This window comes from Struthio camelus, chromosome 14 (assembly GCF_040807025.1).
Source record: "Struthio camelus isolate bStrCam1 chromosome 14, bStrCam1.hap1, whole genome shotgun sequence".
Taxonomy (NCBI): domain Eukaryota; kingdom Metazoa; phylum Chordata; class Aves; order Struthioniformes; family Struthionidae; genus Struthio; species Struthio camelus.
The window spans coordinates 6728137-6749941 of NC_090955.1; the positions used below are offsets into that span (position 1 = coordinate 6728137).

The 21805-nt window shown below is 43.0% G+C and overlaps 1 protein-coding gene across 6 annotated transcripts in view; it reads left to right on the forward strand.

Annotated features, from left to right (window-relative positions):
* Positions 1 to 1135: 1135 nt before the first annotated feature.
* Positions 1136 to 21805, forward strand: part of FRMD4B (FERM domain containing 4B) — a 148528-nt gene continuing 127858 nt past the window's right edge. Inside the window, exons 1-2 of one of the 6 annotated variants that reach the window (XM_068907526.1) lie at positions 1136 to 1305; positions 19116 to 19235. Coding sequence is in view for 1 of the 6 variants with exons in the window: in XM_068907519.1 (XP_068763620.1) it covers positions 2334 to 2369 (36 nt within the window). In the remaining 5 variants the exon portion in view is untranslated. Of the gene's footprint in view, positions 1306 to 1566; positions 1645 to 2122; positions 2370 to 15850; positions 16064 to 19115; positions 19236 to 21805 lie in introns of those variants that run through there. The other 5 variants (XM_068907522.1, XM_068907524.1, XM_068907520.1 and 2 more) reach the window with 5 other exon arrangements.

Here is a 21805-nt window from a genome sequence, read left to right on the forward strand (position 1 = left end):
ATGTTGCCACCTTCATGGCAACAGGAGATGCAGCTGGGAGCACTTGAGAATCCCAGAGCTGGAGACCCAGAGGAACAACGGGGAAAGGGAAAATGCAAGTCAGATGGCTGCAAAATCTAGGCAGAGGAGCCTCAGGTGTGAGCAGAAATGAGAGAGGAGATGGAAGAACATGAGGTGGATGAATAGCCTTAGCAAGACTGCAGTAAGTACAAAGAAAGCATGAATATATTGGATCCCTGCTAAAAGGGAATGGATTCAGTACAGCTGTGGAATTCTCTGCATGAATGTTGATGGAGATGTTCACTATGTAAGTGAGTCTTTATTTTTCTGCTTAAAGAAAAGCATCAAGTAGTTTGGTACTGTAGCCTTTAGTTGTGATAAATAGCAGGACTTGGCATTGTTGAGGCTAATAGCTATAATTCAAAATAAAACTCTAGGGGGGGGGAAACACATTTACCTAGCAGGATGTTGTGACAACACCTCCCCAATTCTTTAAACTTCAGTTAAATGAATTGACAAGGATTTGTGAGAAGTCTGGGAAAAATAGCACTGTATTCCTTCATGACAAAGTATTAAAGTGAATTTCTTCACAAAACATGTGCTACATCTTTAGCTGCAGTTACTTGTTTTGTGGAATACACAGGATCGTAGTCTGCTGCTTAGTTTGACTAGGAAGTCTGATTTCTAACGCTGTTTGCCAGCGCCTATGGCTTATCTGACAAACCCCCAAACGGCAGGCAGGCTGCTATTCATTACCGTACTTCAGACAGCCTATTACCGTATGGTAATTAGAAGCCTGCATTTGCCACATACCAGCATGGATATTCTTGAACTCCTCTTATTGTTCCGTTGGCAGCAAGGAGAGGGCCCTCACGACGGGATGTAGCTGGATTTGGGGCCAATGCAGCCCCTTCCCCGCTGCCCTGCGGAAGTCTCCGTGCGTAACCCAAGAGAAGAGACGCGCCTGTTTGACGAGCTGGGGGGGGGGGGGGGGGACGCGATAAGGGGCGAGAGCCGGTGGCCTCCCCGGCAGCTGCTGGGGCGGGGGGACACGGCGCGGCCCCCCCCCCCCCCCCGGACCCCGGCGGCGCTAGGGCCCTGGCCGGGAGCCGCCGCAGGAGGGTGGGCAGCCCGAGGGCGCCGGCGGTGGATGCGAGGGAAGCGGCTGCGCCGCGGCAGGAGGAGGCGGCGGCGTGATGCGGGCCGGGGGCGGGCGGGCTCCGCCGACAGCCCCCATGTGCTGAGCGGCTCTGAGAGGGCAGCGGCGGCCGCGCTGCGGCGGCGCTGGACGGAGCCCGAGCCGAGGTAACGGGGCCGGCGGCGGCGGCGGCGCGAGCATTGTTCTGCCGCGGGGAGCGGCGCGGCCGCCCATTGTCGCCCCTCAGCGCGGGGCAGGGCGCGGCGCCGCCGCCGCCTCCCTCTCGCCTCAGCGCGGGGCGGGAGGCGGCAGCGAGGTGCCGGGGTTTTGGGGGTGGGGGGGGGAATGTGAGGGAGGGGGGCGAGGTGCCGGTTGAGGGCGGGGGGGGCGCGCGGCCGCCGCGGCGGTTGACAGGAGGGCGGGGCCGCCTCTCAAACCTGAGAGGAACGAGGTGGCCGCCGGCCGGTGACAGCGGCGGGCTGCCCGTGTGGGGCCGGGGCGGGGAGGTACGATGCGGGGCCGCCGGCCCTCAGGGCTGAATTCCCGCCGCCCTAACGGCCCGGGGCCTCGCCTTTCCCGAGGGGGCCGCCGCGCCGTGACAAAGCGCGCAAGGAGAGGAAGGGAGCGGCGGGCGGTCCTGCCATAAGCCACCGACGAGGGGCGAGCGGAGCGCCGGCGGCCCCGGGGCGGCAGGGGCTCATCACTTATTCATGGCGTTTGGTCGGCGCGCACCGGAGCTCGCAGCGTGTTTGTTTTAAGTTCGGTTCTATTTGCAACGCGCTGGTTTGTTTGCGTGTGTGTGTGTTTTCGTTTTTTTTTTTTTTTTTTGGCTGAGTAATGGCTTGACAAAAAAGTAAACCCGTGGAAGGGCGTGGGGAGAATTAAATTCGATGCCAAGCGCAGTGGGGGAAAAAAAAAATTACGGTGGTGTTAATGTAATTCCGCTCTCGGTTTAGTTGATAACAAATATTTACTCGTTTTCAGACACTGAAAGCCGTTTGTTTACTTAGAAGTCTGAGAAATAACTCCCACAGTAACTTAGTCTGCTGAGAGGGATGGGATCCACCAGCGCTGTCATTTTGCGTTACCCTAAGGCTGACTTTTTCTCCTTAAAGGAAGGAGTTTGGCAGCGATGTATTTACACACAGCACATGTCTCTTCAGGGCTGTGAAGGGACACATTTGGACAGAAACACATGCTTGCAGGACCAAGGCCTCGCAAAAGAAATCTAGTATGCTTCCTCTGCTTTTGTTACACTTGTTTGCCTTCCTGGCTGCACCTCGCTTCCTCTCCTCTCCTAGAATAGCCCCTTTCCCTGTATTGTTCTCAGCCTGCTTCCTCTCGCCTTTCTCTTCCTCCATCCGTCATTAGTTTCAGGTTCTCTGTGGACGGGCTATCCTAACACATCTTTTCACGCTCCCAAATCGATCCCTTCCTTTCCCCCACAGAGTTTTCAAGTTCAAGCCTACCTATTTGGGAAAACTACAGAGTTCAATTGAAACAAACTTCCTCTAGAGTCTGCCAGATGGGAGGGCTGAGGTTTCTGGTTGCCTCTGCAGCAGTTTGTATCACTTTAATTCAAAACCTGTTATTTAAGTTAAACCTATGTACTAAACGCTATGTATTTGTAAACTAGCCTTTCTACCCAGTTACCCAACTTGTGATGTAAAATAACCTAGATGGTTTAGCTGTGACCTCACTGCTCACTACTTTCTATACGTGGGACTAAGTCCATGACTAAACATATCTGCTGAAGGTAGCTGAGGACTGTTGTATTTGACACACAGGGAAAGTTTGAGTGCCTGTAGTGACTGGAGAATGAGATCTAGGGAAAAATCACATTAGGAGCACGTTAGAACAGCGCCTCAACTGAAAGGATCCAGACTCCATCGTCTGTAGAATTTGGTTTTTCTGTGTTAGACTCGCTTGAAAACGTTCCCTTGTCTCTATTAGCAGCTACTCACTACCCTCTCTTTTTCTGTCCAGGAGAAAAGTTGTGTTTGTTTTTTTTTGGGATTGTTCTATGCACTCTGCCTCTATTTAGAGTTTTTCTCTGATGGGGAGCAAAGAGAAGCTGAACTTATTCTTGTTCCTTTCACAGGATTCCCAATAGCAGCAGTGAAGTAGTCAAGTCTCTAATCAATTTCTACTTGGCTGCAGCTTGGGGGAATCTTTGAGCAGCTGCAGGTACGCTGGCTGGAGAGCTGTCTCTGTACACACAAGAGAACTGCAGTGCTTTAGTTATGCTTGGTTCATATACATACAGAAATAACTTATTTTTTGGTGTCCTCACCTTTTTAAATTATCTTCTTGAAGCGGCCTTCTTCTGTAGAAGTTAGTAATACTTGCTTTGGAAAGATTTACACCTCTTGCAACTGAGTGGATTTCAAGCTTTGGTCTATTTTATATGGAGATTCATCTTGCTGACTTCCTTGGGCTTTCATGGGTGCAGCTATGGCAGACAGTATTTTTAGTTTGCTACTGATGTATTGAATGTAGCAATAAGCTTACTGAGGATGTGTGTTTCAGTCTGTTAGAAATATACATGTAATCTTACTCAAAAGAGCAGTTGTATGGAAACTTTTCAATCCACTGACAAGCCCTGGAATCCTGTAATTTTGAAAACGTTACAAGAGTGAATGGATTCCTGAGGTCTAACCTGCAGGTGGACTGTGTTTTCTGTGGTTTACTGTGAGTTTGCTGCTTTTGTATTCACTAAGGTGGGGTGTTTTCTGGCTAGTGAAATGAAGGTTGTGAATTTCTCTGCTCTAGAAACTGGGGATCTTTCCTAGGTCTTGTGCTATGATACTGAAAACAACATTCGCCTCCCCGCTTCCCCCCATAACTCACTTTCAGTGCCTGTTACTTGTTTTAGTTTTGTGACTACATGGAAGCGAAGTGTGTAGAATGAGACCTGTGCTAAGAGTAATGATAGTTGTTACTGTGGACTGGCACACCTGGTGAATGCTAGGCATGGTGGATAGGTGTTGGAGTGGAAAAGGGCATGGTGTAGGAGGAGTTGCCCTTTTTGCCCATCTTCCCTACAAGGAACAAACAATATGTGGTGTCTATGTTAAAAAGCACACAGGTGGGAATAGCATTGGCACAGCTGGATTCAAAGTGTGTGACACTGCTGAGTAGGCAGCAAGCCTGCTAGCGCTGTGGCCTGGTCTCCCTCCTCCACCCAGTGTGATGCCTTCACATGGTGCAGGAAACTTGCATCTCTTGATGTTAGTCTGGTAGCAGAAGTGGTGAGTTTGTACTTACACATTGTCTTTCAGGAGTGGCATAAAAGGAGACTTCTGTGAGCATAACGTTATCTCCTCTGTGGGACTCTGCTGATATGGACACGAAAGCTTCTTGGTGCTGATGAGTCTACCCGTAGTTTCTGCAGCAGAATTTAGTAATTATGAAAGCATAATTGCAGCAGCAGAGGGAAAAAGGAACAGGCACACGTAAGCCCACTGCAGGTCTTGCGTAGTTTTTGAAGAGCTTTTGTGCATTTCCTGGATCCTACTTTCTTCTTCTAATGCTCTTTAGTGTCTATTGGATGGTGGAGGGGGAGAGAAGGGGAGGAAACACAAGGACCTGGATAAATGGAGTACTGGAGAATTCAAGGACAATGTTCATGTTTTGTTGCACCCTCCTTTGGAAATAGTGGGCCAATGTGTCGCACGCATTTGTAAATGGTAGTATAAATTACAGCTCAGGGATAAACAGGTTAGAAGATTAACGAGATGTCTGAACTTAATTGGTCTTTCCATACAAATTGGCTATAATGTGCTTTGGTTTTTTTCTACCCTGGGATGTAGTGTTTCAGCAGTAATGCATATATATAAGGATTAGCAAAAGGGATGGGGAGGAATCATGGCTATTTAGAAAACTTGGTCAGGAGACCTTGATCTTACTCCCTAGGATGGGTTGACACATGATTTTGGACAGAGTGAGGTGGCTTAAAACTCGGCCCCTGAATGTCTGAGTCTTCTGGGTCCCAGTGCCACGAACAGTAGACTGAGGCGTAGAGAGCAGTATGCCTAGGCTATTGCGTAGAGCTGTAGAATCCCAGGGTTAACGGAAATCTTTTATTTAGATGTGTTCTACAGGCCAACTAGGAAGACCAGTAAAGGAGGAGCTCTAATGTGATATGAAATGATCTCAAGGTCTTAGCTGTCAGGCAGCAACCCAGTCAGGGTGACACGCTGGGGTAAATGAGAAGGTGCTCAGGCTCCCAAATCTTGAGTCTCTCTTCTGTGTAGATTTCCAGCCTGTTTCTTAAACCAAATTGAAAAGAAAGGTAGTTCAGAGCCAAGTAGGTGTGCATATAGGAGAAGCTGGTGACAATTTTCATAACTGGAGCTTGTTGAGATGGCTTTTTTTTACCTATCAGTTGGAATACGTTAGAGAGAATGATTGAAGACACTTCAGTGCTGGAGAGGGTGAGAGGAACTAAGACACTCTTCCAGCTCAAATGATTTATCAGCAGTGCTGGTGTTTCGCTGCAGCTTCTAGTCCATGCTGATTTCAGGTGTCAGGTTCAGCGCAGAACCAGGCATGGAGCTGGACGGTAGCATCAGGCTATCTTTCTGTCAGTTTGACCAGGTCAGGGTGGATATACACAGCCAGCACAGAGGGAGCTGCATGCTGGTAGCAGGTGAGGAAGAGCAGAGGTTTGCAAAGTGAGAATGCTGCCTGCCAGGTTTGAATCTGAGCTCCTTTCAGAGTTGTTCTTGGCCACCCCTTCCAAGAGTAGCCTGGGAAAGGAAAGGATGCATGCTCAGGCTAGGTGGGAATCAGAATTACACCTCTTTCTGAGCTCAGATTAACTTGGTGAGAGCATGCAGTTAAATCAGACTTCAGGTTTTCTTCCTCTTGGTTTATAACCTAAAATCTAATCCAGCAAATTCTAAGGAGGTAATGTTAGATTTTTAGTTCATGTTTTCTTTTTCAATAAGAGTATCACAGTGAGATGGCTTCTTTGTGCTTAACATGTGAATTGATTGTGTAGCATGTGTGAAGAGTTGCCTGCAGACAACAGTTTTCATAAAGCAACTGTTTTTTGTTTAGGTTTTCTGACCAGCTGAGGACAGCTGTAGAGCACACATAACCACATGATGGATAAAGAAAGATCAAGCCTTTTAGATCACTGTCATCACAGGAAGGACCGATTGAAGGGAAGGCATAGGCTTGGCACCTCTGCGTTTGTAATCAGACTTCAGATAAACCAGTACGTGCCATATGCTACCAGAATGGTCAGTATTTAAAACTATTTGCCCAGAATATGATTAAATCAAGAGTCGAGTGCAATAAGTAGGTCGCTGGGCATTGCTGATAAATGAGTTACGTTCTGTTGTTGTGTACCCCTCACCATCAGTATTATATGGCAATGTTTAGTTATAGTAACAATGCCTTAGCTGGCTTACAGCATATATATCTTTTTAAATGGGGTAGGCAGTTTGCTTGATGAAATGATGAAAAGCCAAAGGCAAAGCTCCTATTGTTTGATTCCAACCGTTTCAAAGCATTAAGCCTTCCTTGTGCTGCCAGTTGTATAGCATCAGGGCTTTCGGCAATTGTTAATGATTCTGTGGTTAAATCATAGGTTATAGAAGCAGAGTCTTTTGTTTTGCCTTGCTTTTTAAAGCAACTCAACAAACCACCAAAACATAGTTCCTTCAGGATTCTAGTAATTTTTGGAGAAGAGACTGCACATCAAATATAGACAAACTGTAATTTCAGTTAGATCTCTGTTTTCTTGCTTAGCCTGTTCATAGGTTATCTTCTGAGAAGTTGGGAAAGGATTTGTTTTTACTTGATGGTTTCCTTGTTTGGAGACCAAATTGTTTAGTATATAGGCTATATTTAGAGCAGGCAAGTGAGTTTTAGTTTTTCAGCAGTTGTCAAAACTTGAGTGCAAAGAGGGGGAAATGCTAAAGGGGGAAAAATGCAATTCTGACTGGATAATCTTGTTAGATATCTGTCAGTTTAACAGACTATTAAGAAAACTGTTGTCTAAGAGCATTTAAAGTGTTGCCCTGGAACTGGGTGTACACAGCTGCCGTACAGCTAGGTTCTTCCTTTCATTTCTTTGTTGATACAGGATTGATCACTACTGAGTGCTTCCAGTTCTAAGCTGAATTTTTTTCAAAACCAGTGAACGCTTTGTGTATGGTTATGAGATCACATATGGTCTGGTTACTGGGTGGAAAAAACTGTTTGAACCACTGCTTTGGTCTTAAAAGCGTGCACAGGATCAGTTATTGCAGCTCCAGTGATGGGCAGTGATTAGTTAAACTGTCACAGCCTGGTCACATTGTTATGTGACCATGCCTTCATAGTGGGAGGCAGATATCCAAAAACTTTTCTAATCTTTTTTTAAAACCTAGGCCTACAGTTTTTCTTGTACTAACTTTTGGACTATGCTTAGTTCCTTTCAAAGAGAATTTCATTTTTGCCACGTATATAAATCTTTCATGCAGTTAATCCTCTTTTTTTAGATCCCATTCTAGGAGATAGATGGTTTTAAAAACAAATCCATTTACTTTGCATTGCATTTAAAAACAAGCCCATTTACTTGAAAGCAGAAACAAAGCCGAAATCTCGACGTACTCTTTTCAACAAGTTCTCAGTTGTTATTGCTGAGTGTGAACAGTGTAAAATAAAAGATTTCACAGATCTGTGCTCTTTCCACAAGCATACTAAGAATGAGGTTATTTTCAAGGCTTTTCTGTCTTAAAAAAAAACTTGTAGCTAATTCAGTGACAAGAGATGTGAAATCATGATGAAATCTTGACTCTCTTGAAGTTAATGGGAATCTTGAGGCCAGAATTTCACCTGGAATTTTACTTAAATGTTTCCTTGGAATACTTTATTTGTGCACTTTTAGAGCTGTGGAGTTTTATAGTTTTATTGAAATACCAATTCCTCTGTGTAGCAGCTTTATTCATAAATGATCTGGCTGATTCTTTCCTTCCCCTTGCAATGAATCATTAAGAGCATTAGGAAACAGACTCTGAATGTTTTGATTATTTTTAAATGGTAGTTTGAACAGCATCAACAACAAAAATGAAGCAGTTCATCCTTTTTCCTTCTTTCTTAACAAGTCCTAGAATGCCTTGAGGGAGATACCATTATTTCTCTTGTTTAGAAAGAGTCTGGAGTAATAAAACAATTGATGGAGAGTTTTGGAAAGTGTTTTCACTTGAGTCAGCCTGCCCTGGCCCAGAGAAAGCAGCAGAGAGGCCATTGCTCTGTAGTTGGACTTTGCTGAGTAGTTTCATATGGCAATGCTTGATTTGCATGTTTCTTTGCCAGTTTAAGGCTCAAGTAACAGAGGTGGAAGATGATAGATGTAGTAGAAAGATGTTGGGTTGTTTTAGAGCAGGAAATGGTCAGGTTGGTAATGGGGAAGGAGTCCAGAAAACCAGGAGGAAGAAGAGGGAGTCATTGTTCTGGACGTGATCAGGCTGGGCACTTGCACAGACAGTGCCTGCCATCCATAATCTAGCTACAGGCTGACATCATAACATATTGATGTATGTTATGTTACATAATAGCACGAGAGAGACTGTAGTGCTAAATGTATAGGTTACAGGAACACAGTTACTGCATCCATCTTAACAGCACTGCTTGGATGTTATGGAAAGCAGATGTACATGTGTTCAGCAGCTATTGTGCAAGAAAGACTGGATCAAAACAGTAAAGTTCTTGTAAGGAAAATCCTAAATTTCAAAAGAAAAGAGAGGAGGAAGAGCTAAGATTTCAGGCCTTGACATGATTTGTCATGCTGTTTGTCCCTGAAGGCAATGGTGATGAAAAATATGTCCCTGGAGCCTCAAACATCTCCAGAAAGTTAGTCCCTAGTGCACAGAGCTAATTGCAGTGGTATAATGAGTTTGGTTATTTCTTCTTACTTTCTTCTGGCAGTAGTAAGATGCTTTCTCTCTACTCTTTCTATTCTAGGTCAGACTTCTATTCCTAGCTTACAAAACAAACTACAGCCCCCTACTGCAGATTCAGTGATTTAAGCACGTTTAACTCTGACTACATTGAGTTTACTCTTGTGCTTAATATGAAGGAAGCATCCTTGTTTGCAGGAATTCCACCCAGTTACAACTCAAAATGACAAAAATGTTAGTAATACTCTTTCAGTAAAATGGCAGCACTCCTGTGTAAAAACTGAATATGGAGAAGAAAGGCAAAACATGGGAGTCTCAAAAGGAAGTGCTGGAATATGAGTCTTTCTAACCCATACCATACTCCTCGCAAAAATTCTACAATAAAATAGAACAGCTTTTTTAAAGGATTTGTTCTTCCCCACAATGTCGGAGCTTAGTGGAGAATTAGTAGAATCCAGTGCTTTAGCCATTAAAATCTAATTGGCATTTTATCATAAACATCCTTATCAGTAGGGTAATTTACAGAGAGGAAGAAATGTGCATGTGGAGTATAGTGAATGTGTGAGATTCTGGATGCCTGGGCTCTGTGCTTTTTCTTTTGTCTTACAAAATGTTTTTTTTAATTTAGGTAACTAGCTTAATTTTTGAGTTGTCTCTCCTTCATTTTTAAAATCAGCTGTATCTGTCTGATTTAATAGTCTATGCTCTTGTGCAGAGAAAGCTCGGAGAAAAAAACCTTTTCTAATCATTTCTAGAGTGCAGCCTGATTTTTGTAAGTATGGGAGTCAGAAATGGGAAGCTCCGGGGGGTATCTGTTTGGCAGCCTGGAGGCTGATGCATTATCTGGCACAGATCAAAGGTCTCTGTGCTTATCTGATGGTATGTCTTAATGCTGACCATGTGAGTCTGCCTCTCTTGACAAAAACATAATTCGCTTTCCATGTTTTAGTCTTTGCATCTACAAGTGCTGCAAATCATCATAAGGGTTGGATTTGAGTCTCTGCTGGAAACAACTGAGAGGAATCATCTAATAAGTTTTCAGTGAAACAGAAGCTGAACTGAAGCTGAAATCTAATAAGTAAATAGGTCCTTGTTACTTGAGCTGTATAGGGAATGCTAGCAGTCTTAGTTTATACATCTTTTCTAGGCCATGGTGTGAACCTGATAAACATGTTAAAGTTGAGGCTTCCTAAGTTTGTGTTACTTATGAAATGATTTTTTTTGAGGGGGGAGGGAGAGGGAAAACAATGTGCTTTCTCAAATCTGCCGAATAGTGGGTGTAGGCAGTAGAGAGGGAATGTTTGTGTAGTGTTATGTACTGGGAGTTACTGGTATGATAAAGATCCTACTTTTACCTTGCAAACCTTACTTATTTTCGAAAAACTTGGTGACCACTGCATTGTTTCTACTGACTTCTAGGAAGCTTTGTCATGAGCTGCTACACAACTTTTTTAACAGTACTTAGGGATGGGAATTTCATGACATTCAGCTCCTAGTCAAAGGGGGATGTGAATGAAAGCCGTGTGGATGTGGTAGGTTTATTAGGATGGGGAAGTGTCTTTGGCATGTGTATGTATATATAATTTATATAATTATATAAAATTTTAAACTGGAGAAAGGAAACCAACTAGATCCTGCCATGCAGTCAGATACTACTTGATTTTTGTTGCTGTTAAGTAGACAGGTTTCATAAGGATCTCTTCAAATATCTTTGTTAGTAGAAGCTGTTTGGTCAGGCTAAACTTAACCTAGTCTTTAACCCTGTTTTGGAGCTTACCTTTGTCAGAGGTTGCTTGCTAGCTTGAGTTAACTTGACTAGCTTATTTCCTTCTGTTTTGAACATCAGGGAGCTGCTTTAGTTAGTCTTTTAACTCTTCATTCTCAGCCTCTCTTTTTTTTTTTTTTACACAGTACTATTAGCTTTGGTCCTTAGTAGCAGAAACAGTTGTTAGCAATATGTTAATATCTTGTCTTCCAGAAGTTACACTCTACCACAGTATCATATGCTTGTTTGAGCAAGCTACACCTTTTTTCATTCCTGTGAGAAATCCTTTTTTTTGAAACTCCCCCATAATACGTGAATGGAGTTGGAGGCATGCAGTAGCTGAGATATAGTATGTTTGTTTGAATACATTTGAATGTCATCTTCACTCTTGACTAAAACATAGTTGTGTGGGATCCTAGTGGCACTAGGATTAAGACTCCCTATTTGCCATAACAGTTGTTGTCTATGGTTCTGTCTTTAAGTGCGGGGTATCTGGTTGCTCTTTGTGGTAGACTGTCTGGTTTTCCTTGGCACTTCCTCTGCAAAGTTGTAATTGTTTTGTTTTTGTTACTAGCAGCATTTTGTAGCCCTGTCCTCCTGAAATGGAATGTGAAAAAATGAATATCGATAAGAAAAGCCAGCCATAGGTGGGACTAACCTGGAAATAGCTTGAGGAGAAACAGGGGAAATCTGATAAATGAATCTGAGTGGCAAGCATAGAAATACTGTAGGGAATAAATTTACCAGCAGTTTATCCTTAGCAAGTTTCATCTAGTGATTCCAGGTAAGTGGAAATTTCATCTTTGATCCCATGGTAAGACCTGTACTAGCAGACCATTGCCCTAATAAGTTTGTATAGTTGTGTTGAAATTAGTTTGGGAATGTGTTTAGTATTTTCTGGCAGTTTCTTTACCTCAGTGAAGAAAGATGTTTCATTCCTTTCCCTTAGAACCTGTGCAGAAGCACCAACATAGACCCGGGTAACGTGGCCTGTTTTCTCACTTGAGACCTGAACTACAGAAACAGTGCCGGCTGCCTGAGGCGAAGGATGAGATGCGTTGTCAGCAGAGTCAGGAGGAAGATCTGCATTATGCAACTCCTGTCTTATCGGAGTTTATCAATGCAGCTCTTATTGGACGAGGCTTTTAGAGATGCACTTTACAAAGGAGCAATAGTTGCAGGCTCAGACCTATGCTTTGGGGAACCAGAAATTGGATTTAATCTTTTCATTGCTTTTTTAATATATGCCAGGAATATTTATAGTTGCAGTCCAGCCTTTTAAAACAAGTTAAAAATTGTGTAGAGCCCCTAATTGACTAATGCTTTGGTGTTTGGTCCTATGTTATAATAGCTAATCTTAAAAAAGTTATATGTTAGTCAGTGGTGGAACCTTTAAATGTCTTGAACACATGACAAAGGTGTATAGGTACACAGACAAGGAAGAAGGTAGGAGACTATCATAGACTTAGTTATGCAACAGTCTTCCACGCCTAACTGCAGTGAAGTCAGACCTGGCCTTGACACACAAGGGTTTTAGATATGAGCTTCCTTTTATCCATGTGATTTTGTAGCCTCCAGGTGCAAAGTAGTGCCGAACAGAATTGTCAGATGTGAAGGCAAAAATGAAGATCTCAGTTTCTTTCTCACAGGCACTCTCACTCCCTTCCTTGAAGTCAGGAAGGGAGAAAGATGGAACCATGGGTATAAATTCCATTCCTTCCCATTTTTTCTACCGAAAAACATATCGGTAGACATAAAGCAGTATCCACTGGTGGTAGTCAGTTGTGCTGCTGGGTTTTTCTTGCAGTGTCCTGTTCTTCCTACTAAAACTTCAACTCCATGTGGAATTGTTTTATACAATAGACTTGAGAGAATAGGGGGAAATGGGGGTTTTGTTTGTTTTTAAAGTTCGTACAGGATAGCATGCCATGCATTTCTAAAACATACAATAAATGTGTATATACTGTACTTTGTACAAAAGGGTTGTCATTGTTACTTTGTTGGGATGCTAAAATACTGTGGTTAAAACTGATTTTGCTTGCCGTTTATAATTTGTGCCTGCTTGCCTTCGTATGCAAAACTTGTCTAAATGAAAGTACCATTCTAAATAAAGCATAATTAAAGGGCCAGATTTTTGGAGGTGTCATGAAAGTGCTGCAGGAGTCTGTTGGATGGGGAGGAGGGTGAATTTCTGCCTGAATGTTGTCTCCAGGTGCTCCTTGGAGCACTTCCTAGTCCTGTGAACTGGAGCCTTCTAACACTTGTGACTCTCGGGTTGGGGTGAGGGGGGAGATTTCAGGGTGGCTTTGCCACTGGGGGCAGATGGGAGTGGAAATTCCTGTTATACAGGAAAAGGTTTCTGGTAATGCTCCAAGCAGCCATTTTCCCAAAGCAGCCTCATATCTAATGCTTCTGGAAACAAATAAAAGATTTTTGGAGGAGGATTTGTTTAAGAAATCTGTAGTAGATGAATCCTAACACCTGCATGTAGCTTGGTTTTTCTCTGAAGCTACTACAGATACAAGAGTAGTTTTCAGCAACACAGCCTGTCACCTCAGGCTGTTAGGACTTCTTTTCCGACCACACATCTTGTCAGGTTGCTGCTGTCACTAGCTGTTGTGCAAGCCTTGCCTGGGTCTGTGCTGCTGTGGGACTTGTGGCATACCCCTTCTAAGCTCCAAAGGCCCCTGGTTCAGTCCTGATGTTGGCTATTGTGTAGGTTTAGCGTGGCCAACCCATTCGAGAGGAGAGGCTCACCTGGAAATAGCCCTGCTTAACAGGTTGCTTTGTCCTGAGGAATTCTGTAGCCCAGACTGGTGTTTGCAATATGCACCTTTGTGGAGGCTGAGTCTCAGCCTCGCGAGGCTCATGACTGTCTTCTGCTGAGAGCTGACCTCTGGATTTAATCAAGGAGGCAGAAGATGCTTGTGTATAGGAAGAAGAATGATGCAAAGCTAAAAGCAAAGCAATATCTTTTTGGAGGAGTTGGAAAGATCTGCTTGAATTGTTCCCTTGTTTTAATGGTTTCTTATGCAAGTGGTTCTTAGAACTAATGTGGTAACTTCTATGATAAATTACTTGATTTTTGCAGGCTGCAGTTCTGAGCAAATGGTGGCTTGTCACAGCACAGACAAGGTCTGCAAATAAATATCAAAGCAAGAGAGGATCTGCATAGGGCATTGCAAAGAAACATAATGGCAAATATTTGGTGGGTGCAAACATTGAGGCAGAAGAACTATTCAATATAATGTAACAATGGGTGATAGCACAGAAAGCTGAGAAAACAGGTACAGGTCTGATTTGGATTTGCTCTGTGTTAAGGAATTCCTTAGATAAGTCCCTGCCAGGCACCAGAAAGTTAGTTTGAAAAACTTAGCAGGAATGTGTACAAGGTAGATTTGTGGCTTAAACAGATTAAGCTTGGTACCAGACATACTTCTGAAGGGGATCCATGTGGGTGGATTTTTGTGACTTTATGCAGTTTCTCAACTTTAATATCTCACTTCTAGTGACTGACTTGGGGATTAAGATACTAGTCTGTACATGCAACTGTGGCTTTCAGTTGTCGTCTTTCACTAGGACTGTTGATTGCTTAAAGCAGTCTGTCATTATGCTACGTCCTAATGGTCTGGTATTGTGCATAACAAAGATTGGATAAAGTACAGTATTTTACTCCAGTGGCAAGAGGATTCAGAGCCATTTATTGATGGTGCTTTGTGCCCTCCTCAAGCACAAGGGGTTTTGAAAGCTTTGTGTTTGTCACTTCAGCGTGTGTATCGAGAAGGCGTTTGCTCTGAAGTTGTGACATATGTCTAAAGGGAAGCTGGGGCAAGATGGAAGGAAAAATTATTTAAATTCAATCCTACTGCCATCCAGTGAAAGTTTTCAGTACTGATATTAGAGGCTAGTGACATCAGTGCAGCTGAAATATTCCCTTTGGAGGTCAGGATACAGTTCTAGGAAACTGCCTGTGGAAGGGTATGCATGGTTCTTGGAAGGGTTAAAAGTACCCTTATTGTTAGCTTAACTTTCATCTATTAAAAACAGTGTAAAATGCATCTGTTTTTCCTCAAACCAGATATAAGTATTGATTAAAAATTCTCTTCAGCTGAGGGTGCCTACTTATACTGCAGTCAACCTACAAGACAGCATGCAAATCTGCTGCTAGCTCTGAGTGAGCTGTATAGGGTTTGGTGTGCAATACGAGATCTCCCTGAGACAGTGTGTAGTGTGTTAGGGGGGTTGTGCCCTTGACCTCTTTGGGCCGTAGGTGAGTGCTCTCCCAAGCTGAGGAATGGTGTGTGTTACTTATGTGATACCATCTAATAATGCTTTCTCCTTGGACTCTTAAATGCCATATTTTATTTGTATTTAAAACTCCAGTACTGAGCGTCTGCAAGTTCTTGTGTCCACCATAACTGAGTTGCAAGCTCCTGTATCTGCACTTACTTCTGCATGGTCTTGGTGACTTTTGGGTGGCTCTCTGCAAGATCTCTTTTGCAAAGTCATTACATGAGACGTCTGCTGTGGATATAAGCACACTGAGAAAGGAGTGAAAGGATACATTAGCAATGGCTTCACTGTCATAAAGCTTAGTCCTTTTACATAGAGGATACCTTTTTTAACTTTCTAGAACCATAGAGCTCCTGGCATGGTTTCAGGTATATCAAATGTGTTTTTTCCCTTCTTGTCTACAACTAAATAATGGAGTACAGAGTAATCTTATACTGTGATAAATGTATCCACTGTAAGAGTGTAACAATATCAGTAGTCAAGATGTGTCTTTGATTTTAGTGAAAATTAGGTAATAGGGGCAGCTCTTCTTTCAAACTCTGCTTGTGAGAGTAGAATCCAAAGTGTGTGCACGACTTGGGCAGGAATGTGCTAGTACGTACCTGAATTTTGAAGAACGTACTTTGCAATGGAATGCTTTCTGCATACTCATTCTATTAGAAAACTGCGAATGTAAACTGAGCCTCAGGCAAACATTTTGGGGGGGGGGAGGGTGCTTCGTAAGAAAGGAATGTCCTGCGAACTTTAGGAAAGCAGTCTGTCCTAACATACCCGGTTGTCTTGGCCTTGCTGCAGGCTACATCCCAAGGAACGCGACTGCCTAGGTGGTTAGAACAAACCCTCTTTGTTTTGTTTTAATATCTGTCTGTATGACTACTTGATGTTCAGAATGGGATTAGGAGAGATGAATTGTTGCTGAAATAATAACAAAGTGAACCTATTGGCAGTAGCTGCCTAATCTTCTGTGAGCAGGTAAAAGAATCCTTAATTAACTTTTTGTGATGGTGGGGTAGTGTTTTTAAAGAATACCTTTTGGGAAGTTAGGGCTTGAACTGTTGTTGCCTGAGTTACTGTAGCTTAATGAATTGTCATAAATTAGCTCCTAGCCTATAGTGAATACTGAATTTAAGAAAAAAGACAAAACACTTGCTGTGGGATAAAGGGCTGTTACACAGGCAGTTGACTCGGAGAAACTTGTTAAAGCCAAGATAACACAAGTGTGTCAGTTTTTAACTGTGGTTGCCAAAACATAATCATAAACAATTTGCACTTTTACTGTTTTGTTTTTCTGCCTCCTATCTGCCATGAGACATACCTCAATGTTAGTCTGAATTTCTGATGCATGTGTGACATGCCTGGCACAGTTGCAAGGGTCCCAAGCTGGTTACTCCAGGAATGTTTCTGTCTGATCAAGTAAGCTCTTAGAACTGGCCCAAGTCAAAACTAATTTGAGGTCTTCAGTCTTTTTGCTTACAACTTGCAAAACTTTGGAACCCACCGGGTTTCAGAGTGTTGATAATATGTACACACACTGCTATATCAAACCTAGAGTAAACAGCAGTGGAAAACACCTTGAACGCTGTCTGAATTTCAACGGAAGAACTGTTAAACTTTTTACTCAGTGCTGTCATCACTTGTACATTTTTGTTTCAGTTGCATGAATGCATGCAGCAACCAAACAGACTTTTCTATGTACCTGGTGTTTTAGAAACTAGCCTCAAAGAACAGTTGAAAGAAGCAGTGTGTTAAGCTTGTTTTATTTTTATGGCACTGAGAATTCAGTACAGAGTGTAATTGCTAATTGCTGTAGTGGCAAAATCACATTTCCTCCTCCAATAGTGCTAGGTCAAACTGTCATCTAACTAGACTTGTATCTTAGATGGCTGAAGGTTCCTTATTAGGAAGTAGAAATCAGAGGTGGAAAGTGGGAGATTATTGTAAAGCAATAATAACTAAATGCTGATCTCAGAACTAAATTCATGTTGCTCCTAAAGAAAAAATCTTGCCAGACCATTTTATCAGTTGCTAGAGTAATTGGAAAGGGAGACTTCCCTTCAGTAAGGATTGCTCTGTTTCAACCCAGGGTTGCTTTAGTTTTGTCTTTTCAAGTATAAGTGTATTTTCTAATCGGGATGGACTTAGCCGTTGGTCAGAAAGGGCAAATGGAGATTGCCACCACAAGGCTAAGTACTGTATTTTCATGTATTTAATAGGTACCTCTGATAACCTACAGACAACTAAAGGCATGGGATAGTTTGAGCAGATGGTTTGAGGGCAAGTAAGCAAGTTTGGGAGAGCAAAGACGGAGGGTCAGGGGCTCTAGTGTGAATGTCCCTCTATTACCTGCGTACAGGTTTATGAGGAGACGGGAGGTGCTTTACAGACAACTGATGGATTATGCACAGTAGGTCTTGCTCATGTTCGTCCTGATGATATGATAAACTTCAGGAAGGATGTGAAAAATGATTGGGTATGCGCTTACCTGCAAAGTGTGGTCCCTCTGAGGGGCTACTGGTGCTTATGGATGGCTGAATGCTGGTGGAAGGATCTAAGTGGCTTTACTTATGGGATAGAACTGAGAGGCTTTCTTCTAAACAAATCATTGTCCTAAAGCCATGTACTCATCTTCTATAGATAAAACCACAGGGATTTATTTGAATGAGAAGCAGCAAGTGTATTACCTTTGTACAGTTGGCTGGGAAGCTTAAATTCGTAACGCTGGCATGCTGTAGTGAGCCGTATTCTGCTGTATTGACTACACTGACATTTCCGTGTGCTTCTGATAATAAATGCCCTTTCAGTTCGGCAACTGTGTAGGTGATGAAAATTTTGTACAAAATTAAAGTCTCAAGTGAAGCTTGCAGAAATGCTCTGAATGAATCAGTCTAATAGCCTATCTCCAGTGGCAGCCAGTACCAGCTGCTTCAGGAACTGAGATTTCAAAAACCCTACATTGCTGGTTAGGATGAATTTTCCCAAGGAAGTCGCCCCCCCCCCCCAACTCTCAGTTAGAAAGTGGCTCATGCACAGACGCATCCAAATGTCTTGAGAGTCCTTGTAAAGCACTGATTGATTTAGACCTTGCTCTGGAAGGGCCAAATATTCTCTTGCCTCTATGCTTCAGAGGTGTAAGAATTTCATCATGTATGTTGATTTGCTGGAGGCAGGCAGTCTGAATTGCCAAACTCGGAAAACAAACTCTGCTATGGAATAAATATAGCGAGTATTTCTGAAAGGTGTGATGAATGGTTGAATGACTGAATGGTTTTAATCATCATCATTTAAATACTCTGTTATTGCTTAGCAAACAAAGTCCTTATTGGCTTACGTAAATATTGAAAAACCAAATGAAGTAATACCCTTGCTAGGTTATTTTCCCAGTTTGGTTCCGATCTGCGTACTTGAGCAGAACGAAAATGGTATGTGAGGAGGAGAAGGTAAGGGGAGCTCTTCTGCTTGCATACAGAGGAGCTTGAATTTGAGACGCCAGTCCAGGAAGCAGGTGCTTCTCTGCAAAATCACTACACAGGCCATGCTTCTAGAAGTAAGCTTGGGCACCTCCTGGGTTCTTGGCTATGCCAGTTATTTGAAATTAAGCATGTTTTGAGTAGGAAGGGGCTGATTTAAAACAGCAGCTGGGGAGCGAAGACAACAGTAAGATGTATTGGGGAGAAATACCTATAAAGATTCATTTAACGAAGAAAAATTGCTAGCATAAAGCTGGTCATGCATTTCTTAAAATGCCAGCATACGTTCACAGCTCTGCTGCGTAAACTTCTGCTCCTTATTTTGACAATTTCTACAGGCAATCCTGGATTCCTCACATAGCCGTTATGTTAGGAATAATACTTTGAGCTTGCCCTTTCTGTGCCACTTTGCCTACTTAGGATTAAAATGGCAAGATTGTAAGTTCAAGAGAAAAGGTATTGCCAGGAGGTACAGCACGTGACCCTTCATTTCAGCGACCTTGGAGATAGCTGCTGTAATAACTGGTTGACATGCAGCGACTTGCTTTCCCTTACAGATCCCCTTGCCCTCAGAAATGGGCCTTTGAATTGCTGGCACTCTGTTACCTGACCGCAGGGAGAAGACAGCCTTGCGAGATGGATGTAGCTCCCTGGATCAGTGTGCTGTAAAACCAAAGGTTTGTACAATCAGTGCTGTGCAAAGTGAAGGCAAATAGCCAAGGAGAACAAGGAGGAGGAATTCCCGTGTTGATGTTAAATTGACAGGCAGGTACTTGTCCAGTGCTTGTCTGTAGTTGCTGTTGCTCTTAAGTGGGTGGGTGGATAGAAAGGCTTTGGAAATTTGCTGTCTTCTATTGCATACAGGCTGCTGCTCCTGTTGGGATATCAGAAAGACTGATCTAGTAGTGTTGGTGTCCACCCTCCAAAAGCAGATGTATAAACGTAGGCTTTGAGCCAGGATTAAGCGGTGGACTTTCTGACTAAAAACAGTCTTTTCCACAACCTGAGCTTAAAAGCAGCTCCTCCTAACAGTTAAACAACTCCCATTGGAGGTGCTTTAGGTGAGGATTCACATGTTCACGCAGTGTGTTCTGCACGCTTGTGTGCTACACTTGCCTAGTGTATAGAAATAACTGTATGGCTACTGTCCAGGGATTTTCATAAACATAACCATTTGTTAATGCAGTAGTGATGATTGCACAAGAGATTGTATATAAGGAGACTGTCTTCTAATGTCCCTCTGTTTCCGAAAGCTGATCGTTAGGTGCCCAGTAGTGTTAAATGGAGCATGAATTCTTGAGGCTTTCCAAGCATGTTAATGCTGTCCTGCAAGGATGCTTTCCAGGGTGGGCTCATCAGAGCTGCTTAGTGAAATATGAGACCATATGGAGCTATCTGGCTTTCAGGGTTGCTCTGAATCAACAAACCTGGGCTATTTATTAATTTTTCAATCAAAACCTGTGAATGTCAGACTTGTGTGATAGCAGAGCACCTTTGTAAAAAGGATGTTGAATCCAAAGTTCATATAAATATGGTATTCAACTGGAATTTAGGATCAAATTTCCAAGACTAAGGATTAGGTTTCTGTCCATTAGAGACGGGGGCCTACTGTGAAGAGCAGATATGGCCCTAGTCTGGCATGCTCTGATTCGGGGCTCCTTGAGCCTGGTATTTGGCTTCAGGGTTGTTTTGGCTTAGTCACCTTTTTAATTATGTTCAGATTTGAAATAGTACAGAATTGTAGCTACATGTTTGTTTCTGGCTTTTCAATAGCTTAAGATGACTTTAAACTGTGGCTACATATCTTTAGCCTGTGTGCAGTGTGATGCAAGGGAGTACACGCTTGTGAAATCTGTCTCTGTTAAAGAAAGTCTAAGTCAACATGAAAATAATAATGAACAACTGTAGGAAAAGTAATGTTGCTGCTTTGAGGAGGGGAAGTATGGAGAATACCTTCTGTGTCTTTGCTAAATTGTGCTAGGAGCTATTGCAGTGAGCAGGAAAATTGCTATTTGCTGATGGTTCTGTGAGTTACGACCACATTATCCTTGTGCATGTGTGCAACTCATGAATAATGTTTCTGGGTATGGAAAGTACTGCTGTTGGAATACAGCTTATTCAAGGGCTCTGCTGTCATGCTCTGATCTGCTTGTTTGGAACCTTTCCATTTGCTTTCTTGTTGTTTACTATCTTCTCTGATGTGATCTCTCTCTTCCCTCCACCCTCCCTCATCATTTCAAAAACTGTTGCAAAGTATTTTCAGATGAATCCATCCCTTTTGGCCCCCTGCCCTCTCTCCGTCATCACTGTGTTCTCTGGGTCCTCTCTTGGCTATCTTGCTTCCCCAGTTGCCAAGAGAAAAGAGAACCTGCCTTCTGCAGGGCAAGTCTGAGGCCAACTATTCCTTATTTAAAATCAGTGTGGGCACTTTCAAAAAAGGAACACCAAATCACAGTGTTTAAATAACCACTGTACTGCCACTGACTGTAAAGGAGGGAGCCAAAGCAAACACATACACAATTAGCTGATATTTCTGTCTAGCTGTGCATTTACATAGTGTGGATGTTTATAGCAGTGAAATGGGAATGCAATGCACGGAGATAGATAGATATCAAATACGTCCTCAGGAGGGTCTCCGCCACCAGAAGGAACAAGAGTGATGCCCTGCTTGTATTAAGTTGTTGACAGGAAAGATCAGCCATGTCCCTGGTATCCCAAAAAGGATTCTATTTTTATGAAAACATTTGTGGCACATGTTCTCTGTGTCAGGGGCTGTGAAGAGCAGGTGAGCTGGCTGGTGTCTGTGTACCCTCCCTGGAGGGCTTTGCTTCTGGAGCAGTGGCTGGGGCTGTGTATGTGCTCGGAGTACTGCAGGGAAGGGCAAGGGTGCTCTTGGGATGTAGGGCAGGTCCAAAAAAGCACTTAATGATTTTTTTTTTCTTTCGTTTATGACAGGACAGGGAATAGAAACTGCAGACAAACCTTGGAGCTGGATTTTTCTTTAAGGGGCTGGATATGTTTTTGTGAAGGAAAGTTTAACTGTTGCTGCTCTGATTGTTGTTGTAAGGATCTGGTAGGTAAGTAGGTCACTGCAATAGGAAGCCAGGTGTATGCTGCAGCTCTATACATAGAGCGCACCCTTTGTGAAAGGGTAGGTTTTTGTTTTTTTCTTTGTAGAGAAGTGTCATATCTGTGAGAGCCCTTTGGGGAATGCTGGCTGGCTTGCCTGGACTATCTTTTAAACATC